Below are 22,034 nucleotides of genomic sequence, written 5' to 3'. Positions count from 1 at the left end.
ATTTTCTTCCTTCTCTTCCTCCTCCTCTCCCTTCCCCCCCCCCCCTCCTGTCACATTCAGCTTCACCTTTTACCTGTGAGCAAAGGGGAAACTGTCAAATCCAGCAGGGTGACCACCCTCCTCCCTACCAGCCTTGGAGATCCAGGCTGCTTCATGATAGATTGCTAATGTCTTTTTCTGAAGACGCCATTAATTAACAAGCATTTATTAAGCACCTACTATATATATGCAAGGCACTAGGGATAAAAGAGAAAAATGAAATCATCCCTGCCCACAAAGAGCTTTATCTTATTTATGGAGCTATTCAAGTGGCATCTGGGGTAGGGATAGGGGTAAACTCTGGGCAAGTCTTTTTCCTTTCTTTTTTGGTACAGGATTTAAAAAAAAAATTCAGTTATTTTCAATCTCAAATCATTTCCCTCTCTCCCATCCTTTGAGAAGCAAGAGAAAAAAAATCCATTATAAATATAAATAATCATGCAAAGCAAATTTCCATAATAGGAAAAAAAAAAGAGAAAGAGAAAGAAATATGATTCAATCTGCCTTGTGAGACCATCAGTCCTCTCTCTGGAACTGGATGGAACGGTTCATGGCGAGTCCTTGAAATTGTAGTGGGTCGTTGAACCAACCCGAGTTGTTTCTGAAGATCTTTACAATATTATTGTTATGGTGCAAATGGTTTTCCTGGGTCTGCTCACTTCCCTTTGCATCAGTTCATAAAAGTCTTCCGGGTCAGTCTTACCTATCTCTTTCCAAAGGGCACATTCTGCTACCTTGGGGGGAGAGCACTGGTTTTCCTACTGGCACAGCCTGGTTGATCTCCTTTAGTCCTTTAATCCATCCTCCACTCAACAGTCGGGGTGAACTTCCTCAAGTACAAGTCCAACCATGTCACCCCCTTCTCAATAAATCCACCGGCTCCCTACCACCCCAAGGATCTCTTTAGCACTGAAAATCCTTCCCAACTTGCTGTTTCAACCTTTCTAGAAGTCTTCCCCCACCTCCCTATCATGTGCTCTTGGCATTTAATGAGGAGGACCTCCGCCTCCAGGCATCTTTCCTCCTTCTCTGCCTCCTGATTTCCTTCAAATCCCATTAAAATCCCATTCTTTTATTGCTAGTGCCTTATCTCTGTTCTCTCCAATGTAGATAGCTTGTTTGTATACAATTGTTTTCACAATGTTTTCCTTATTAGACTGGAGCTTCTTGGGCACAGAAACTTTTTTTTTTTTTTTTTTTATCCCTCTCTATATCCCCAGCATTTAGCATTGTTCCTGGCATACAGTTGGAGCTTAATAAATGCTCGTTCCCTGCCTGACTGGAGTAAGGCAATCAGAAGCAGTTTGAAAGTAGATTTGGTGCCTATATGTACAGAAATATTAACAGCAGCTCTATGATGATGGGAAAGAGTTAGAAATTTGCCAGCATGTCCATCAGTTGAAGAATGACTGAACAAGTTGTGTATATGGTTGTGATGGAGCTCTATTTTACTGTAAGAAACGATGAGCAAGATGCTCTCAGAAAAGCTTGGGAAGAGTTCATGAATCGATGACAAAAGGGGAAGTGAGCAGGGCCGGATCAGTGTACATAACAACAGCATATATAATAATAACAACAGAGCCTCGGACATAGTAACAGCATATAATATAACATAACAATGAGCAAATGTGAAAGGCTGCTACTCTGATCGAGATGCTGATCCAAGATGATTTCAGTGAACTCATGTGGAAAAAGATCGCCCATCATCAGAGACCATTGAACTCTGATTACAAACTGAGATGTCATTTTCTCACTTTATAATTTTTTTTTTTGCTTTTTTTTGGCAACATGGTTCATATGGAAATGTTTTCTGTGATTTCACTGTATAATTGATATCATATTGCTCAGCTTCTCAGTGGGAAGGGCTAGAGGGAGAGAATAATTTGGAACTCAAAACTTTTTTTTTAAAGGAATTTTATAACTAATAATTTTTTGAATGGGGAAAAAAGTAGGTGCGATGGGGGGAAAGTCACGGAAGGGTGGCTATGACAGGGCAGATCTTTTTTTAAAAAATAATTATAACTTTTTATTGACAGAGCCCATGCCAGGGTAATTTTTTTTTTACAACATTATCATTGCACTCACTTCTGTTCCGACTTTTCCCCTTTCTCCCTCCACCCCCTCCCCCAGATGGCAAGTAGTCCTATACATGTTAAATAGATTACAGTATATCCTAGACACAATATATGTGTGCAAAACTGAACAGTTCTCTTGTTGCACAGGGAGAATTGGATTCAGAAGGTAAAAATAACAGGGCAGATCATTTAAAGATAAATGACTTTTGAGTGGTGTTAGATGGTCACTTTGGAAAGTGTGTGAGACCTAAAATATTGGGCAGAGTTTGAACTGGAAGAGGTGGATGAGGAATCCCCTCTGAGATGAGCTCAAAGCTTTGGTCTTTCTAAGTGCTCTGGTCTCTTCTCAGAAGGGCCTCTTTTGCCTAAAAGCCACCTATTATTCAAGTTCAAATCCTGCGTGAATCCTTCCCAGATTGCTCCTAGCCACATTGGTGTCTCCATGCTGGAGAAGGGGACCTTAGCCATTGAGTTGCCTCCATTTTGCAGATGGGGAAACTGAGATTCCAAAACTGAGGTCATAGAGGCCAGTAAACAAGAGCAGAGCTGGGACCCAAGCCCAGTAGTGACCACATCTTTCAGAAACTTCAGCTTTCCGTTTCTAGCCCATAATCTTTCTTTGGCTCTCACCCATCAGAGAAGCTGGCCAAGGGCCTCTGAGTTCATCTCTGTAGAAACTCCAGATCTGCCCCAAATCTTTAACTTGGGGATAACAAGCTTTTGATACTCACTGGATGACCCACATGAACCTCAAGAAGCAAAAAGCAAAAAACTGGATCATCCAGTGAGTATCAAAAGCTAATTTCGAACCCAGAACTTCTGGATTCCGAGTCCAGTAATGGAATCAGTGTTCCCTGAAATTTCTCACATAGTCTGCTACTGTTAACTTAAATATTATACAATCTCGTCTCCTTGTCTCGATTGTAAGCCCTTCGAGGTGGGAAGGCCAACCTGATGTTCCAGTATTCGACTTCCCCTACTGCTCACATCCACTATCCTTCCAGAAACGAAACATTTCTTACCTCGGTGACTTAGTACAGGGCTGGTCCTTCTGCCTGCTAAGCTTTCTTCTCACTTTCACATAAAAAACCCCCGGGGCGCCCTCAAGGTTTAGCTCAAGTGTCATTTCCTCTAAAAGATCCTCCCTGAATCCCTTTGTCGCTGGAGTACTGCGGTATATTGGTTTCGTATAGACCCTGCTTTGACTTCTCTGTGAGCAGATTATAGATCTCTCATCTGGAGTTCTTAAGTTCTTTTGTGAAATGTTTTCTTTTTCTTTTTTCTTTTTGAATTCTTTTTTTTCCTTCTCAGAACAAAATGCATATGTAAGGGGCAATTTGAAACTACTCTACCCCCATTTATTTGGCCCCTTGACTATGTGAGAATAGTATTTAATCGAATCAAACAATCAGAAGTGAGAATGGAAGGAGGAAAAAGAGAAGTTTTCTCAGAAAGAGACTCTGAGTTAAAAAGTTGAAGCAAAGAGAAATTGTGCCTGAGAGGGAAAATATCTGGGAGAGCCATTGGTTCTACAGCTACCTCACAAAGGAGAGGATCTCTTGGCTAAAGGGCTGAGAGACGTCTCAAGAAAAGGTCAATTCTTTCCCAAGCAGCCCCTCCCAATGCCTGCCCATCCACAGACGCCACCATATAACGTGTTATTTCTTTACCCATATGTTTCCATGAATTTGGCCGCCTCCACAAAAAAGCCAGGGATTAACCGGAGAAAGATAAAATGTTAGGTTAGAAAGAATCCGGTCTCTGCCTAAGTGGTAAGAATTTTCCTAACTGGGGGCTCAGAGCTATTGTGAACTGAAGTCCTGATTGTTTGTCCCTAAAGTCACGAGGGAAATAAGTACACCTTGGGAGTCACCTTATTGCCTCCTTAAAAATGAGCAAATTGTTGTTAAAAAAAATTAAAGATATCACACATAATATACAAGATTTTTTGAAATATATTTGTAAAAATTAAAAGCAAAATTAAACCAAAAAACACTTCATAAAGCCCAGAGAGTATGGAAGCTTCTTATAGGACTATTTATCTTTTGTCTTTATGCATTCCTAGGGCCTGGCACATAGTAGGTGCTTGATAAATGCCTGTTGATTTCCATTGAATCGGGGTCAGGACTATCTTTATGATTTTCCGGGGCCAGTTGAGAAGAGTTTTTTTTTTTTTCAGGGAAATCTACTCACACATGTAAGGCCTTCCAGCATCCCTTTGGGAGAGCTGGCAGACAGTGGGGATTGGCAGAGTGGCCCCCTGGCTCTCGATGGGACCCCTGCACTCCCCCCCCCCCTTCTTCGATCTCTCTCTGAAGACAAGATTCTGCCTAGAACTCATGGACCCTGGGAGTTAATTATTATGGGGCTTAAAGAGATAAAGGCTCAGCTCAAGGAGCCGCCTCCCCTGGGCAAGCTGCTAACAGGAGATAGCAAAGGTTAGAGGCTCGGGTCCCCAGGGAGATGAGGGGCCCGGCCGAGTTGGGAGCTGTTTTGTCTCACTCTGGGACACTCCCGCTGACTCCCCGGGGACCCACCGAGTGGCGAAGCTGGGTTGTGGAGCAGAACTTTTGGGGGGTCTCTTGAACAAGGCCCGCCTTCTCCCCACAATGGAGTTCCAGGAGGATGGCCGCTGCTGCCCCGTGAGGGCCGCTGCCCCCGGAACGTGCCCATTGCTCTTTGCTGTGAGCACCGGGACAGTGCACTATGTTCCCAGGCCGGAACCAGGGGGGACGGAGGCCTCAGGAGTCGCCCTGGACTCTGCCCCGAGGCTGGATACCACCTTAAAGGACCCTTGCCAGATGGACAGGTAAACATTTAGGGGGAGCACGTGGCGGTCCATCAATAAACACCTTCTATGAGTCAGACTCGGTGCTGGGGACACTGAGGAAGGCAAAGGGCAATTTCTTTCTTCGAGGAACTAGATCCCTGTCCCGTGGGAGAGACAGCTTGCGTTCGTTCAGAACAAACAAATAGGAACCGGCAGACGCGAGGTTTTAAAATAAAGAGGCGCCTGGGAAAGGCTTCCTGTAGGAGGGGGCGTTTCTCTGGGACTGGTAGGAAGCCCCCCACCAGAGAGGAGGGTGAACCTGCTGTGCAGAGGGCCAGCTTTTGGTGAAGAAGGAGAGGAAGGGAGAGAGGAAGAGAAGGCAGGAGGAGGAAATCTTCTGGGAGGTGGTTTGGTTTGCTTTTGGTTTTTCTGAAAACAGAGATGAGCTCTGTCCACAACCACTTCTTGTCAAGGCGGACCACTCTCAGGCCCCAAACTCGCCCTCTGCCTCCTTTTCTCCTGCTGTACCCTGGCCCTGAGGCAACGTGGTACAATGGTGAGAGCTCGGATTTTAGACTTAACACCTTTGGGCCTTTGTTTCCTCAACTGTAAAAATGAAGCGGAGGGACTAGAAAATATCTTCTTTAAATGCTAAATCTATGAGCCTATGACCCACTCCCTTTTCCTATCAAATTCCTGCTCCTCCATCAGTCCAGCCCAGAGATGTTTGCTCCAGAAAGCCCTCCCTGATAGCTCTCCAGCTGATAAGAATTCTTCCCCTCAGACCACCTAAGGAGATGGGGACAAACCCCTTTCTTTAATGTATTTGTCTTCTACTGAATAGTCCGCGTTCTGGTTCCTTGCATGTATTTGTGCTTTAGCCCTCAATAGAGTTCTTTGTGTCCAGAGACGTTTGTTGAATGAATAAAAGAGATCCACTAGAAAGAAGGGAAGGGGCCCAACTGGGTTCTCCAGCCAAAGCTCATTCCGACTGCTCTCCCGAGGTTCCAAAAAATCAGGGGGCGTTCCCGATGTCGGCTCATATTATACTTTATAACACTTGCCCGCTCACCAAGTGCTTCCTTCCATCATCTGTGAGCTCTGAAGGCCCAGTCGTTATCTCCACTTTGCAGCTGAGGCTTAAAGAGATGACTTGACTTGCCCAAAGTCATACAGCCAGTAAGTAACCTGGGGTTCCAGCCCAGCTCCTGGATCCCAAGTCTGGGGCTTCTCATGGCTCTAGAGTTAAAGAAGGAAAGAGGGGGATGGTGGACACTGACCTCGTGCCGTTTCCTCCTTTTTGTCCCTGTCACCACATCTGGAAAAGGAAGTGAGTGGTCAGTGGAATAGCGGACCCTGGCAGGCTGATTTTTCTGGCGGAGCTCCTCGGCTCAGCCTTGGAACAGTTTGTCTCCTTTGTGGAAGCACAAAAAGGACTGAGATGTTCCCCTCCCTCCCTTCCCCTCTCTGTGTCACTCTTCGCTCTAAAAGCATCAACCGTTGCTTGTCGCCTCTGGAACTAACCCCCAATCCCTAGTGTGACGCTCCAGGCCTCTGCAATCTGGCTCCCCCTCACATCTTGTAATTATGTTTTCTATTATTCCCCGTATCAAACCAGCCTTTTTGCTAGCCAGTCCTGCCCACGGCCTTTCGTCTAGCACCTCTGTGCCCTCGCGAGTCCTGGTTCTCTGAATCTGGAGGGAGCTCTTAGAGCCTTAGCTTTCCTCTTAGAATCCTCAGTTTCTTTCAAAGCACAACTCAGGGCCTCCCCCTTTTAAAATTGCTTTATATGTTTATTTATTTGGGTACCGCTGATGGTCCCCTTCTCCCCAACCCCCAAACTCCCCAGATCAAGGAAGATTTTATTTTCTTTTTACCCTCCGTCCCTAGTACCCAGCCGGCAACATTAAATCTTTATGAATTGTCATTCAAGAATGTTCCATCTTCAACAGACACTCTACCTGAAATATTTCCTTCCTCTTCGGTCCATATTTATTGTGTTTTTAAGTCATCTTCCCCAGTATCTCCCTCCTAGAGAGTCATCCCGCCTTCCAAAAGAGAAAAAAGCAGTTAAAAAATTAACCAACCTAGCCAAAGGTCTAACATTATGAGTTATACTCTGGCCCCATAGTCCCCCACTTCTACAGAGGAATGCGTCTGCCTTTACCTTCTCGCTTTTGGAGGTCAAGCTTGGCCATTATCATTTTCTAGCCTTTAGCTCCCATTGTTGTTGCTTCTCCTGTTCTTTCCCCTTAAGTTGTTGTGATTATTTATGTTCATTTTCATGATTCTGTTTACGTTGTCCAAATCTATATACTTCTCATACTCCTCTATACTTGTATTCATTTCTGAGTGCAAAATATAATTAGCTTAACATATTAAGATATAATTAAAAACAACATAATACTAAATAATATATAATAATGATATATAATAAAAATAATTAGCTTAACATATTAAAATATAATTAAAAACAACATAATAAATAATAATATATAATAATGATATGATATATAATAAAAATAATTAGCTTAGCATATTAAAAATTGCACAATTTGCATGATCTGGAAAAGCTGAGTAAAAAATTTTGCCCCACCCCCTTTATATCAGAGAAGTCATCTGAATTTTTTCTTTTTCTTTCATGGGTTATGATACATTATTGTAAAATTTGGGTTCAATATTTGGTGACAGGCTATATATATATATATATATGTCATTGTTAAGTAAAAATACTAGCTTTTGTGTGTTGTCTGTTGGCTTTTACATTCCTTTTTGCAAGTTTTAGCTTCTTGAAACTTATTTTAACTTAAAAAAAGAAATTGTGCCTATTTATAATATTAAAAGATAAAATCTGTTGATATTATACAGTCCTATACATAGAATTTATTCCTTTCTGAGTTTCTAAACTTGTTTTATATTGTCCGCTGGTCTTCATGTATCATCTATGATACATGTTCTGCTAAACTCCTCTCCCCCAAAAATTCTCATTTAATTTCTTATGCTGACTTGTGATATATCAAAACTGTGAATACAGAAGGGATAACTGTAGTTAATATTTGCAAAAGTATTAGCCAACCTTTCAGCATCATATAAATGCTAGCTATGGATATTCTATTGATATTTTCATTATTCTTATTGATAAAATCTCCAATGTGAACTGCTAAATATAGTGTCCTGCACCTAGTAGGTGCTTTCAAACTAAATGCCGATATTCACTTCCCACCCCCTTCCCTCCCATTATTATCCCCCCCCCCCTCAATTTTTTGGTGTTACCAAAAAAAAACTACTTTTAAATATGTTGCCATATATGAGACTTTTTTTCCATCTTTGACTTTCTGGTGTATATGGAGGATAGCAGTGGAATCTTTGAATTAAATGATATAGATTATTTTAGACCCTTTTATGAGCACATCAGCATTTCCAAATTAAACGCCTGGGTTATTTTTTACATAAATTGTATCGATACCTTTTCTTTTTACATCACATATTTCCTGTCGCATCCCTCCTCTACCTTCTCCCAGAGAGCCCGCCTTTATTAGTAAATAATTAGAAAGAGGAAGAGGAGGAAAGTTTGATTAACCTAACAACCCAATCAAAAAAGGCTACCATGATATGCAATGTTCCACACCTGTGGTTCCCCATCTCTGCAAGGAAGTATCTTTTCTTAAATCTATTTATTTACTCATTTATTTATTTATTTGTTTGCTTGTTTATTCATTCCTTCATTTATTTATTGTCTGCTTATCTTTCTATATTTATGTTTGCTTATTTGCAAAGCATATGCATGGGTAATTTTTCAACACTGACCCTTGCAAAACCTTTTGTTCCAAATTTTCCCACTTTCCCCCCACCCCCTCCCTGAGCTGGCAGGTAGTCCCATGCATGTTACATATGTTGAAATACATGTTCCATCCAATGTTTACATATTTATAGTTATCTTGCTGCACAAGAAGGGAAGTGTCTTTTCATCTCTCTCTGTTGGGGCCGCACTTGGCCATTAGAATTTTTCCCCATTCGATTTTAATTGTTTGTTGCTATTCTTCCTTTTTGCACTGCCCTGTTCGCTGTGAGCCCCTGCTTCCTTCACTTGGTACCAGTTCATTCAAGAGTTTCCCTGTCTCTCATCTCTTTGCCTCAGTTTCCTCCAATGTGAAATGGGGATAATACTAGAACCTGCCTCACAGGGTTATCGGGAGAGGATCAGATGAGAAGTTTAGAAGGCACCAAGCCCAGGGCTTGTATTCAGTAGGCACTAGATAAATGCTTATTCCCTTTCCTTGCATCATTTTTTATGGTCCAGAGCGGACTTTTCTCTTCGTGGGATTTCCGTGGCTTTCTGTAGCATGAATGAATGTGTCGCTGTCGAGTCTTGTGTGTTGCAATGAAGGGTCAGAGGTCGGGGAGCACGAGCAAGCTGTGAGGGGTGGGGAGGATGGGAGGACCTGTCAAAGGAGCTGGGATGTTTGGCCAGGAAAAGACCAGGGAGGCAATGGAACGGATGTCTTCCCGGCTTGGAAGGGGGTCGGCTTTGCTCTGGTTGGACCCCAGGGAACGGGAGGAGAGCAGTGCGGAGAGGCAGATTTCCGCTCCACGGAAAGAAAAGGCCCTTCTGGAGGAGGGCTCTCCCAGGATGGAGTGGCCCTCCTCGGGAGGTGGGGGCTCTCCCTCCCAGGCTGCTGGGACCCGCCGCACCCCGGCCGGCTCTGAGACGCTGCCTCACTCATATCCCGTTAGGACGGCTCCGGGTGGAGCCCGAGTAGCAGCCATGACAAACGCGTAGTCCCTTCCCTTCCTCCTTCCGCCCCCAAGCGCATCTGGTCCAGAGCAGGCGCGGGGGCCGCGTGTCAGGGGCTCTGAGAAGGACCTCGGGCCGGCTGGGGGGGGCGGGGGGGCAAGGAGAGAAGCTGGTTTCCTTCGGCTCTAGGGAATCATGGCAGGCGTCTGAGCAAAGGATTAAAAGGAGGTTTTTATTCTTTAGGAAGCTCAGGCCGGCAGGGGAGGCAGCCCGTGTGTCGGGAGACAGTCATGACTCCGCCACTAAGCTGTGTGCTCTTGGGCAGGTCATTGGCCAGCTCTCCGAGGCTCGGCGCCGCTGCAAAGTGGGGGCGGGGAGCGGAGGAGAGCCCAGGGTGAGCAGCCGACCTCCAGGGTCCCTGCCACGTCCGGCTCCTCGGGCCTGACTTCCCAGTCCCTCTCCCAGCTCGCCCCGGGGCTCTCCGAAGGCGTCTGACTTTCTGCGCTTTTTCTCGCCCACGAGCCCGAGGACAGCCTCGGGGGAGCGGCGGGGGAGGCTGAGAGGGGGCGGGGAGCGGAGGAGGGCGGGTCCCCGAGGGCCGTGGCCCAGAGGGAGGCTGGCCAGGGAGGGGGTCGCCGGCAGCGCTCTCCCCGCAGCGGGGGTGGGGCTGCGGCTGGGGGAGGGGGGGAGCGGCCGCCCACGAGGGACTGCGGCTCCCCGGCTCCTTTCCCGTGCCCTCCGTGGCTGGGGCCGGCCGGCAGCGGCGCTGGAGAGATGCCGGAGCCGGTCCAGCCTCGGCCCGTCCTCCACATGCGTGGGGTGGGGGGGGCTGGGAGGCGGGGGCCGGGGCACGTGTGTCCTGCAATCAGAGGCTCGCCCTCCCTCCCTCGGCCCCCCCCGCCCCCGCCCCGAGGTCACGTGACCCTCCCCAAGTCCCCGCCGCCTCTGCTGCGGGAGAGCCGAGCCGAGCCGAGCGCAGTGGACCGAGAGGAGCCGCGAGTGGCCCGGGAACTCCCGCAGCGTCAGGGCCGGGGCCGGGAGCGGGCGCGGGCAGGGGCAGGGGCAGCGCCGCCACCGCCGCCGGGTCCCCCCCCGCAGAGGCTGCGGCGGGTGGGCAGCGCATCCCCCGCGCCCGGGGGGGCGGGGCCCGCGGACGGCCGGGATGCGGTGGCGGCCCCGCCGTCACTGAGCGCTCGGGACCCCCGGCCCGGCCCGCGGCGGCCGCAGCCCCGGCACCGGGAGCGGGGCGCGGAGCGGAGCCAGCATGTGGAAAGGGTAGGTCTGGAAGCAATTTCCTCCCCGGACCTTTTGGCCGCCTGCTAACTTTCCTTTGTGTGGGCGCTTGGTGCACTCTCTCCCTTCCTCCTCTTCCTTTCCCTTTTCTGTCTCTGGCTCGGTGTGTCTCTTTCTGTCTCTGTCTCTGTGTCTCTCTGTCTCTGTCTCTGTCTCTGTGTCTCTGTCTTTGGCTCGGTATGTCTCTCTCTGTCTCTGTCTGTCTCTGTCTCTGTCCGTTCTCTCTCTTCTCTCCCGCTTCCTCCCATTCAGTCTCCTTTTGCTCATCTCCCCTCTCCCTTCTCCCCTTTGGGTGCAGAGGGTGGGACCCAGTGAGATGAGAAGGAGGAAGGAGAATCAAACACAGAATGTCGGAGCTGGAAGGAACTTTTAAGGCTCATCTAGTAGTTTTACAGATGGGGAAACAGAGGCATAGGAAAGAAAAGGGCGTTGCTCAAGAAAAGCCTTCAGAGGAGTCAGGAACTCTTGTCCCCTGGGGTTCCCTCAGTGATGCTGGAATCAAAACACCCTGGTTGGTCCCGCTTTCCCTAGAGAGTCTCCCCAACTTCCTCTTCCCAGTTTCCTGATTCTACAGGTCCTTCCATCCCCAATTCTCCCCGACTGCTCCCCCTCCCGCTTATCCTAACAGCCAAAATAGAGAAAGTCAGAAACGGGTCCAGATTTCAGCGCCAGCTTCAGACCAGTGTGAGATTAGCACGAAAAGGTCAGAGGTCAGTTTTGCTGACCCTGAGCTAGTCCTCCCCACCCCTTGCTGAGCCTGCGTTGCCTTGTTTATAAAGTGAAAGGTTTGGGCCCCGTGACTCTAAGATCCTTGTTTTGCTCTGCCAGAAAGTGGCAGAGGGTCCCCTTCCGCCCTTCAGAAGTTGGGATTCAGTGAGAGGGACGGCCAGGAGGAACACATGGTGCTGGGAAGAGGCAGGAAAGTCCTTGGGGCCCGGATCTTGACCTAGGGACAGGCTACCTGGACCCCAGGTACCTCTAGCATGGATTCGGCAAAGTACGTGTCAGGTGGAGGAAGAGGAAGAAAAAACAGGACGGAGAAGGGAAGATTGTGGGGAAGGGGATGTGAGCAGTGGTCCTGCAGCCTCACTAAGCTGGCATTGCCCTGGGGGTCCCCAGAGGGCAAGGGATTTCCAGCCTGGTAGGATCCCATTTTCAGCCAACTTCAATTCACTAAATATCTACCAAGAGCCCAAAGACCCGGTCCCTGTCCTCGAGGAGCTTCCAGTCTGCTGGGGGAGGCAGCGATGTGAAGCAAGACTTAAATTCAAATTTGACCTCAGACACTAAGTATTATGACCCTGGCCAAGTGACTTAGCTGCCGTTCAACTCAGTTTCCTTAACTAAAATTGGGATTTTATTTAGCACTGGCCTCTCAAGGTGGTTGTGAGGATCGAATGAAATAGGATTCCTGAAGTGTCTGGCACACAGTAGGAGCTACATAAATGCTTATTCTACTTCCATCCCTCCCCACTTGAAAGTTTACATTTGATTCTTGCAACCACCCCATATTATTGTCCCCTTTCCGCAGATGAGTAAACTGAAGCCTCCCAAATAGTTCAGTGAACTTGCCTGAGACCACCCAGTAAGCGTCTGCGCCTGAATTCATGCCCCGTCGTTCCTGACTTTCAGGTCTTCCAAGTTTTCTCCTCCGTGTCTCTTCTCCATTCCCTTACTGAATATTCCTCAAGAATGAGGATCCAGCCGGGTGACTCAGGCCAGGTCCGATGGTCTTGTGATGGAGAGAGCCCTCTGTGTCCACAGGGAGGATTGTGGGAAATGAGTGTGGATCACACAATAGTATTTTCACTTTTTTGTTGTTTGCTTGCATTTTGTTTTCTTTCTCTTTTTTTCCCTCTTTGATCTGATTTTTCTTGGACGGCCCGTTAATTGTGGAAATATGTACAGAATAATTGCACGTGTTTAACGTGTATCGGATTACCTGCTGTCTCGGAGAAGGGGTGGGAGGGAAGGAAGGGGAAAAAATTTTGGAGCACGAGGTTTTACAAGGGTGAATGTTGAAAACTGTCTATGCATGTGTTTTGAAAATAAAAAAAAAATTTTATTTAAAAAAGGATCCAGGGAAATAACAGTAGAGCAGAAGGACCAGAATCATAGAAAAAAGATCAGAACCGAGAAAGGTCTTGGGATATGGAGTGTTGGGATGGGAGGGACATTAGAACATAGAATATGAAATGGCAGAGCTGGGAGACTTTAGATCATGGGATGTTAGAGGTGTAGGAAGGAGTTTGTTTTTTAAAATCAATTGTATTTTTTAATTAAGCATTTATTAGGCACCTACTGTGTGTCAGGCACGGTGCTAAGAACTAGGAATACAAAGAATGGCAAAAACAGGCCTTGTCCTCGAGGAGCTTTCAGTCTAAGGGAGGAAGATGCAAAGAACTATACACTTGTCAGGAAAGATACAGGATAAATTGGGGGTGATCCCAGAGGAAAATGAAATGAAAGAGAACGGGAAAGGCTTCTGTTTATCTCCCGTCCTTTCTCACGTCTCCACCTGAACTGAAAAAGAAAATCGAATTTCCTTTTAAGAAATAAGTCTAGTTGAGCGAAACTTCAGCCATATACCCCAAATGGTGTGTGTCGGTCGGCTCTGCCCCCGGCGGGGCTGCTGTTCGTCCTCCAGCTTCAGGAGTTGTGACTCGGGCTGTGTGTTTGAATGATGCGGTGGCGGTTTTATTGTATAAGTTGTTTTCTCCGAATCAGCGCTGGCAGCCTGGGAACATGGGAAGTCAGAGCCCAGGGGCTCCTGGAACGGAGAGCACTGGGTCAGAGCTGGGGAGGGACGAGATCGGCAGAGCTGCCCGGAAGGGACCCGCTTCCCGATCTCTCAGGAGGGTTAGGGAGGATCCATGGGCAGAATGGAGTAGGTCCCAAGCTAGGCAGCCGGCCACAGGTCATGGTTCTGGTCTGGGTACTTGTATGGAGGGGAGAGTGTGTGTGTGTGAGTGAGTGTGTGTGTGTGTGTGTGTGAGAGAGAGACTGAGAGGACAGGAAAAGGAAGGAGAGGAAGAAAGGAGAGAGACAGAGACAGAGGGAGAGACAGAGACAGAGAGAGAGAGACAGAGACAGGAAAAGAAGGGAGAGGAAGAAAGGAGAGAGACAGAGACAGAGGGAGAGACAGAGACAGAGAGAGAGAGACAGAGACAGGAAAAGAGGGAGAGGAAGAAAGGAGAAAGACAGAGACAGGAGAAAGGGGAAGAGAAACACAGAGAGAGAGAGAGACAGACAGATTGAGAGGACAGGGGAAGGAGACAGAGACAGAGAGAGACTGAGAGGACAGAGATGGGGAGGGAGAGACAGAGAGACAGACAGATAGACACACACACACACACACACACACACACACACACACACACACCGACCCCGGGAAAGATCTGGGCTGTGGACAGGCTCCCAGCGCCCCCTTCTTCCCCCACATAAGCCGAATTTTGTGACCGGGGCAGAGAGGCTCCCTGATATCCGGTGGCCCCCGCTCGGTGCTCAAAGTTGGGGGTTGGCTCTGCAATTAAGTGCTCCGGGGGCCTCTCCAGAATGGAGCCAGGCAGTCTGGAGGAGCCTCTCCCCACTGCCCCCTGGGAACCCCACTTCCTCCATTATCTGTTCTCAGAGCATCCCTTCGAGAGCAGCAGAGGAGGGTGGGAAGATTTCAGGGAAGGCCAGAGGGAGACAAGTGACTCACTTGAACTTTGGGACCCCCCCCTCATTGTGCTCCCCCCCCAATATACGTGTATCTACATCCTGTTTTCAGCTTTAACTTGGGAGGGGCCGGCCTCAGAAACCCAGCTTTGTGGCAGGTAAAGGTAGTAAGAATGTCTCCAGGTAAAAATGGCTTCAGTTAAAATTCCCCCTTTCCCCCCCCCCTCTTCCCCCCTTCCTCCTCCCCCCCTTCCTCCTCCCCCCCTTCTCCCCTCCTCGTCACTGAACCGGGGCCCAGCTTCTTCCCGTCTTTCTTGGTTCAAACTTGGATCTTCTGCCCCAGATAAAGCCGCGGCCCCTCAGTCCTGGGAAGGAGCCCCCCGTGGGGTTCTCAGAAGGGGACAGGAGACAAGCTCCTTCCGTGGCGTCCTGAAGGTCAGAGTTCGAATGAAAACTCGGCCCAAATTAGCTGTGAACAGGGCCAAGTCACTGAGTCTTTCTGACTCCGCTCAGGTCCCTTCCGGCTCAGAATCTGGATTCTGTGGGAAGAGGAAATTATTGAGCAGCGAAGGGCCTTTATTAAGCACCTGTTGTAGTTCAGTCCCCTCCGACTCCTCGCCACCCCGTTGGGGGTTTCTGGGCAGATGTCAGAACGCTTTGCCTTTTCCTCCTCCAGTTCACTCTGCAGCAGAACGCAGGCAGGTTCAGGAACTTGCCCAGGATCGCACAGCTAGGAGGTATGAGGCTGCATTGGAACTCGGGGCTTCCTGGCTCCGGGTCCCGCTCTATCCCCTGTGCCACCGAGCCCTCGTTTGTCCTTCCTAAGCCCAGAGAGGTGATACCACGACTGGCCGTGAATCGGACTTGGAGGGAGGGAGGCCGGGCGAGAATCCGCGGCTCCCCTTCTCCCCCAGACCCGGCCGGCTGCAGAGGCAGCATCGGGACAGCCGGAACAAACGGGAGGCCGAGGCCTCAGTCTGACCGAGGCGACACCCATTCGGTGGTCCGGTGGAGGCAGAGAAGGGCCTCTTTAGCCTAGTTTTAAGAACTCAGGGAGGCGACGCTGGGACATGCGAGCCAGTTGGATTTAAGGGACGGAGGCTGGGCAAGGTCGCCTGCCCCCCTTTCCCTCCAGAGCCACCCGGGCCCAGTGACAGGACAGAGATCACTGGCTTCTGTGGTTGGCAAATACCCTGGAAGCCCCGGCCTGCCTGAGCATTTTCTCCTGGACTCTGTTACATCCCCTTTTACAGAGATGGGACATGAGGGATAATCCATGATATTGGCAAGGGAACGCAGTGTTTGGGACTGGACCCTAAGAACTGAGTCCAGAATGGCTTCCTGTAGGAGGTGGCCGGAAGCTGAGCCTGCAGAGGAGCCAGACTTTCCAGGGGGCAGGAGGGAGGGAGGCAGGAGATATTGTCTGGGAAACCAGAAGTTGACAGCTGGGCTGAAGGGAACAGGAGCTGGAACTAGGTAATGGGAGGGCTTGTAGTTTGTCCTAGAGGTAGCAGGAAGAAGAAGTTATGGGACCAGCGCATGAGCGGGTCAGACCCTCAGTTGGGAAAGATTATTTCGGCCACCTGGAAGACGAGTCTGGAGACGGGGAGAGCTTAGAGGGCGGAGAGACCCCATGAGAAGACTCCGGGATAGAACGGGAAAGTGGCGATGGAGGCTTGATGATCCGATAGCATTTATTAAGCACCTACTGTGTGCTAGCCATCGTGCTACATGTCGGAGATACCACAAAAGGGACAAAAACTCAACAAAACCGAAGCCTTTTGATGCTTCTTCTCTCTCGGTTTTTGAGACATTGGTCTCTTCCAGTCCTCCCCTTACCATCTGTTCTTTCCATCTCTGCCTCTGTGGCTGGATCTTCAGGCTCCTTCAGGCTTTATTTTATACTAAATCACAATCATATACTTTTCTTTAGGTCAACGTAGTCTTCAGACCTGTGTCTGACTTAGCGACCTTTGACATTTCATATTTGAGTAAGTTTTTTATGGTTGTGTTAAGTATCGATTACATTACGCGAAACTACTAACGAAAGGTTAAATGTCGGTGAATTTTATTAGTTCACTTATGTCGTCTTTGTCAGTTCTAGGGATTGTTTGATCGTGTTTTATAGACATTTTATAGAAACATCGACGTGTGGTTTCTCTCGTGAAAGCGTCGTCGTCGTCGTGGGGACGGGGCCTGTGTTTTGACTCCTCGAAACTCTCCGGTACCTTCCCAGTGCCTGGCACCCCGTAAATGCCCCAGCGACCGCCCCTTCTGGCCCCAGATCTGCGGACAGAGCTTTGTGATCTTGGACAAACTCGATCCCCTTTCTAGGAAAACTGTAAAATGGGGAGATTGAACTAAGCCGCGTCTGAGGTCTGCTCGAAATCTCTGAGCCTGCCACCAGAATGGGAAAGAACAAGGCAGATGGATGAATAAAAGATCGATTAAGCACTTAGTGGGTGCACAAATTACTGGGCCCTGTGACTGGTGCCATACAGATGCCCAAATTACCCGGTCCCTCCCTTCCAGGACCTTTGGCTCTAATGGAAGAGAGAACACAGAGGCACAAAGGAAATCCTGCTTTGGAGCTGGCTTCTCCTGGAGATCTCCCCAGAGATCTCCTTCTACTCTGAGATTCTGTGATTCCTAAATATTATTCTCCTAGAGCAATCACAAGCTAACACAGTGTCTTGCACATAGTAGGTGCTTTGTACATGCTTGCTGTTGGACAAGCTCTCCCCGCAGCATTTGGCACAGTGCTAGGCGCAGAGTAGGTGGCCAACAGACATTTGCTTTAGAACTCATTTTATACCCATGATGCATAGCGGATCAAGTAGGTGCTTTAAGGCCTGCAGAATTGAGTTGATTCTGAGTGGAAGGGCAGAAGGCCTGGAGGGTGGGACACTGACCTGAGCCTTATTTTGTCATTGCCTCAGCAAGGCCCTAAGCAAAAAAAAAGGCCTAAGCCCCTTTGTGCCTTAGTGTCCCCATCCCGTCAATGGGAGGAGTCATTTAGCATTTATTAAGCGCCTGCTGTGTGTGTGGAAAAGGTCAACTCACTTGGTTGGTCTGAAGGTCAAAGAAGATCCTTGGCTTCCTGTGGCCGTGGGCTCTGATGGTGGCTCCCAGGGTCAGTGCACAGGAAAACCCAGTGGAGGAGTCTCCCACCTCTGAGACTGGAAGGGAATTTCTTCCCTTCTCAGACATGAGCCTCAGTTTCCTCCTCTGTAAAAAGAGCGATGAAATGGTTAAATGGTCTCAAAAATCCATCTCAGATTTGATGTTCTATGTTCTCAGGGCCCCCCCCCCCAGCTCTGACACCCCCTGTTCTAAGCCCCCCAGTTTGACATCCCCTGTTCTAAGGTTCCCCCCCTCCCCCAGCTCTGAGTCTGTGTGTCCTGTGCTCAGAGCTCTGTCCCTCTGGCTCTGCCTTTCTGTGATTGGGCGACCCCGAGACTGCGAGGATTTTCCCCAGGAGTCTGCGGGAGCAGGGGTGGGGGAGGGGAGCTGTGTGTCCCAGCAGACTTGGCTGTTCCTGCCTGGGCTTTCCCGAGGCTTGTTGGGCTGCAGACATCCATCTGTGCCTTCTGGAGCAGGAGGGCTTTCAGGCCCGCCCCCGCCCCGCCCCCAGTACTTACCGGCAGAACCTGACTTTGGACAGAGATGCCCCGGATGAGGTCGGCTCCCGAGGACCCTCCCCCTGACAGTGTCTGCAGGGAACGCGAGCTCTCCTTCCCATTCTGCGGGTGACGACTTGGGACTCAGCAGCGGTCTTATTTGGCCAGGCTTAGGGAGCCTCCGAGGGCGAGACCCCCGTCGGGCGGTCCCACTGCTGTGTCCCCTCTCCCCGAGGGCCTGGGGAGGATTGGGCGCGCTGACTGGAGGGACTCTCTAGAAGCCGACTGCTCCGTTCACGGACCCTCCTGAGCAGGACCATAACTGGGTGGCGCAACTGGGGCTTAGCCTCAGGGCATCAAATTTAGAGTGAACAGTTGTAGTCCAAATAAGGCTGAAGAATTAGTTCAGTCAAATGGGAGGCTGCCCGGTGGCCGCCTCGCGCCTTCCCCTTCCTCTGCCCACACTTTGACTTTAAGGCTCATTTTGTGCCCCGTGTCCTAGGCTCCCATTTGCCTGGTTCGTGCTCTGGGCCCTGGAGTGGGGGAAGGAGGGGAAGGGATGGGGGGCTCAGGGGGAGAGCTGTTCTAACCCGGACCTGAGACCACAAAGGCCGGGGACAGACGTGCCCAGAGAGGGGTTGGTCCCAGCAGTCAGGGTAACTGCCAGCTCAGTGATTCATGAAGCACTTTTCTCAGGTCAGGGGGAGGAGGGAACACAGGCCGCCCTTTTACAGATAAGGACGTTGAGGCCCCATGGGAGGTGCCGCCAGTCAGGGGCCAAGCACAGCTGGGTGAGCTGCTTCGTGCCCCGAGGGGATTGCAGGGAGGCCCCTTCTCATAAATGAAACAAGTGGGCTCCGGGAGGAAGTGACTTATCCAAGGTAATAAAGGCAGGATTTGGATCCCGTTCCTCTGGCTTAGGAGGAGTCTCCTGACTTGGAGGAATGAATGAATAACAAAAAAAGCATTAAGTTCCGACTTACTGTGTGATAAACAAAGCATTAGGTACTGTGACTGAACCTGTCATGTGAACCTGAGCCTTAAGTACTGACCTACTGTGTGATGAGCAAAGCTTTAAGTACTGACCTACTGTGTGATGAGCCTAAGCTTTAAGTACTGACCTACTGTGTGATGATCTTAAGCACTGAGTGTTAATTTTTGTGTGATGAGCACTACCCCGAGAAGGGGCGCACAAATGTGAAAGGTTGACTCTTTGACCTTTCGCTCTAGTTTGGGGGGGTGACCACGTGGGGGGATAAGGGAGTTTCACTTCGGGGAGTCTGTGGACAAGCCCCGAGCCCGGAGGCGACCGTTCCCCACAGGAAGGGCCCGAGCTCTGGGAGGTGAGGGCCCTGGGTGTTCCCTCCCCGCCACCGGGGCGGCAGCAGGCCGGGGGTCCCTGCGTGATGGGAGGCACAGGCCCCAAGTGGTGTCAGCGGGCAGGAAGCCCAGAGGTCACTGGGGGACCGCTCTCAGCACCCCTCCCTCCCCCGGGAGGCCCTGCAGACGCTGGTTGAGGCCGATGGATGTGGGAGGGGGGTTGGCAGGAGCCCGCATTGGGAGGTGTTTGACTCCTGAGCTGCCACCTCGCCTCCAGGGTCCTTTGGGGTCACGGCGGCCATTGGAGTCCTTGAGGTGGCCTCCTTCCCCCCCCCCAGAGTGCCCAGGTGTGAGTGCCGACTTCCATGACCGCAGGGGCCGGTGCTGGGCTCCCCTGCTTCCTTTCTCCTCTGGCTGAGCCTTGGACTTCTTAGCCCCCGTCCCAAGGAGGGAAGGCCGCGGACCGGCCCTGGGCCCGAGAGGCCAGCTGGAATCCGGCCTCCTCCCCTTACCAGTCACTGGCTAGTAGAAGACCCAGGTTTCCTGATTTACCTCGGTGCTGCTGCTCAGTTCTGCGGGGGCTCCTGCCAGACTGTCCCTCCTGCCCTTCCCTTCCTAGCAGTCCTCGGGGCTGCCCATGTCCCAGAGCCGGCCTGGCCCCTGCCCACGCCCAGGACCACCAGCTGGTGACGCTGGGACCCCGTGTTGGTGCAGCCTGTCGCTTGGGCAGGGGCCTGGGCAGGACGGCAGCTCCAGGCCTGGGGTCACCTCAGGCAGGGCTCCCGGCACTGGGCCCTCGCCACAGGGTCTCCTGAGGTGCCTTCTGGTAGGCCCAGTCCAGAGGCCGGACGCTGGCTGGGAGAGGGCCCTGGGTCAGATTTGTAACGTCTGTCAGAGACCCCCTGGCCCCAGAGGGGAGCTGGGACCGGGAGCCGGGACTGGGAGTCACGACTGGGACTGGGAGCCGGGACTGGGAGCCGGGACTGGGAGCTGAGACTGGGAGCCCTCTCACTGGGTTTGGACAGAGTGGGCTGGGGAGGGGCTGGGGCCGATTTGCAGGATCGCACTTTTCCCTGGCCCAGGCCCATTTCCTGAGGAAGTCAACCAACAAGGCCCTTTCCTGAATAAACTGCCTGTGGGTCTCTTAAGGCCTGGCGGGGCGGGAGGGGGGGGGGGGAGGGAGGGAGGCCGGGGGGGGGGGGGTGGGGGGGGGGGGGGGGGGGGAACGGTTCTCGCTGGGACGGAGCCCATTGTTTCTCCCCCCTCCCCCCGCCAGCCGCCCTTCCCAGCTCTTGTCCAGGCCGGGACTGTGAGCCTTCCCTCCATCAGAGGCCGGGGCCGGGGGGCAGACGGGGCAGGGCTGGCCACGGGTGCTGGGTAACATTATTCTGTTCGGTCCCCGGGGCTGGGAGCAATGGGAGGAAGTGGGAGCAGCGGCCTGGGGCTGCAGATAAGGCTTTCTAGCAATCAGAGCGGGCTCCCGGACCGGGCAAACGCGGGTTCCGCCATTGGCCGCTCAGTGAGTTACCCGGGGCCGTCTGTGTGCCCGGCGCTGGGCTGTGTCCCACGCTTCTGAGCTGCCGAGGAGTCTCGGAGATGCTCTGCATTTAATAGGGAATGGGGGGGATGGGGCAGGGGCGGGTGGGGAGGGCGAGACCCAAACCCAGGCCTGTCTCTGGGGGCGCCCGTTCTCCGGCCCCCCCCAGCTCGCGAGCTGGGATTCCGGCCACGTTGGGTGGCCCCACTGGCTGCTCCTGGCACGGACTCAGCCATCTTCCCCCGGGGGCAGCGGCTGGACTTTGAGTGTCTGGGAGTGGGGATGAACGGGACCAGACAGTCTCCGCCACCCTCCCCACCTTCCAGACATTTGGGAAGCAGCAGTCATGCTTGGGTGTATCTGGGGCAGTGGGGTTGCCTACGGGAGGGTGTTCAGACCCCGGACCTTGTCCGTGACCCCCATCGGCCAGCACCCTATGACCCCTATCGGCCAATGCCCTATGATCCCCATTGGCCAGTGCCCTGTGACCCCCATTGGCCAGTGCCCTGTGACCCCCATTGGCCAGTGCCCTGTGACCCCCATTGGCCAGTGCCCTGTGACCCCCTGACCTTGGAGGGCCACCTGATGTCCCAGGTCAAGCAGTTCAGAGTGCAAAGCCTTCTTGCCTTGTGTGGGAGCTGAGCGCTCCGAGGCTGGGCCTCTCTGGGACTCAGTCTCTGAGCTGGCAGGCTCTGGATCCTCGGGGTCGGGGGGATGCTTTGAGAGATGGGTCCTGAGAGCAGAGAGGCTTCTGGGAGGGGAGAGTGCGTGTGTGAGAGCTGGCTGTTTCCCCCTCGACCCGGGGGTCTCGTGTGACGCGGGGGCAGCTTGTGGCCTCTCTCTGACTCTTTCCCCACCTCTAGGGGCACCACGGCCACCAGCAGGACAGACCTGGCTCGGAGCTGGCCCACTGCTGAAACTTACCATTCTTTCAGCCCCAGATCCCCAGAATAACCCCCCGCACCGTCCCACAAAACATGTGGCC

General features: G+C 51.3%; 1 protein-coding gene and 1 long non-coding RNA gene across 9 annotated transcripts in view; one reads left to right on the top strand and one right to left on the bottom strand.

Moving 5' to 3' along the window:
* RAB3IL1 (RAB3A interacting protein like 1) overlaps positions 1–22,034 on the top strand; it is a 54,493-nt gene that overhangs the window by 14,717 nt on the left and 17,742 nt on the right. The window contains exon 1 of one of the 8 annotated variants that reach the window (XM_051967164.1): positions 4,566–4,923. The exons of 6 other annotated variants lie outside the window; for them this stretch is intronic. In XM_051967164.1, coding sequence (XP_051823124.1) covers positions 4,724–4,923 — 200 coding nt within the window. In that variant the 5' untranslated portion in view covers positions 4,566–4,723. Of the gene's footprint in view, positions 1–4,565; positions 4,924–10,868; positions 10,895–22,034 lie in introns of those variants that run through there. One more of the 8 variants, XM_051967166.1, reaches the window with a different exon arrangement.
* On the bottom strand, positions 16,619–20,667 carry LOC127541868 (uncharacterized). Its single transcript, XR_007948491.1, has 3 exons — positions 18,214–20,667; positions 17,636–17,800; positions 16,619–16,969 (listed from the first exon to the last, which is right to left on the bottom strand). It is a non-coding gene; the product is annotated as an uncharacterized LOC127541868 (long non-coding RNA).

Source organism: Antechinus flavipes, chromosome 6 (genome assembly GCF_016432865.1).
Source record: "Antechinus flavipes isolate AdamAnt ecotype Samford, QLD, Australia chromosome 6, AdamAnt_v2, whole genome shotgun sequence".
NCBI classification, from domain to species: Eukaryota; Metazoa; Chordata; class Mammalia; order Dasyuromorphia; family Dasyuridae; genus Antechinus; species Antechinus flavipes.
Note: the sequence above shows the minus strand (reverse complement) of the source record. Positions and strands in the feature narration are given on the sequence as shown.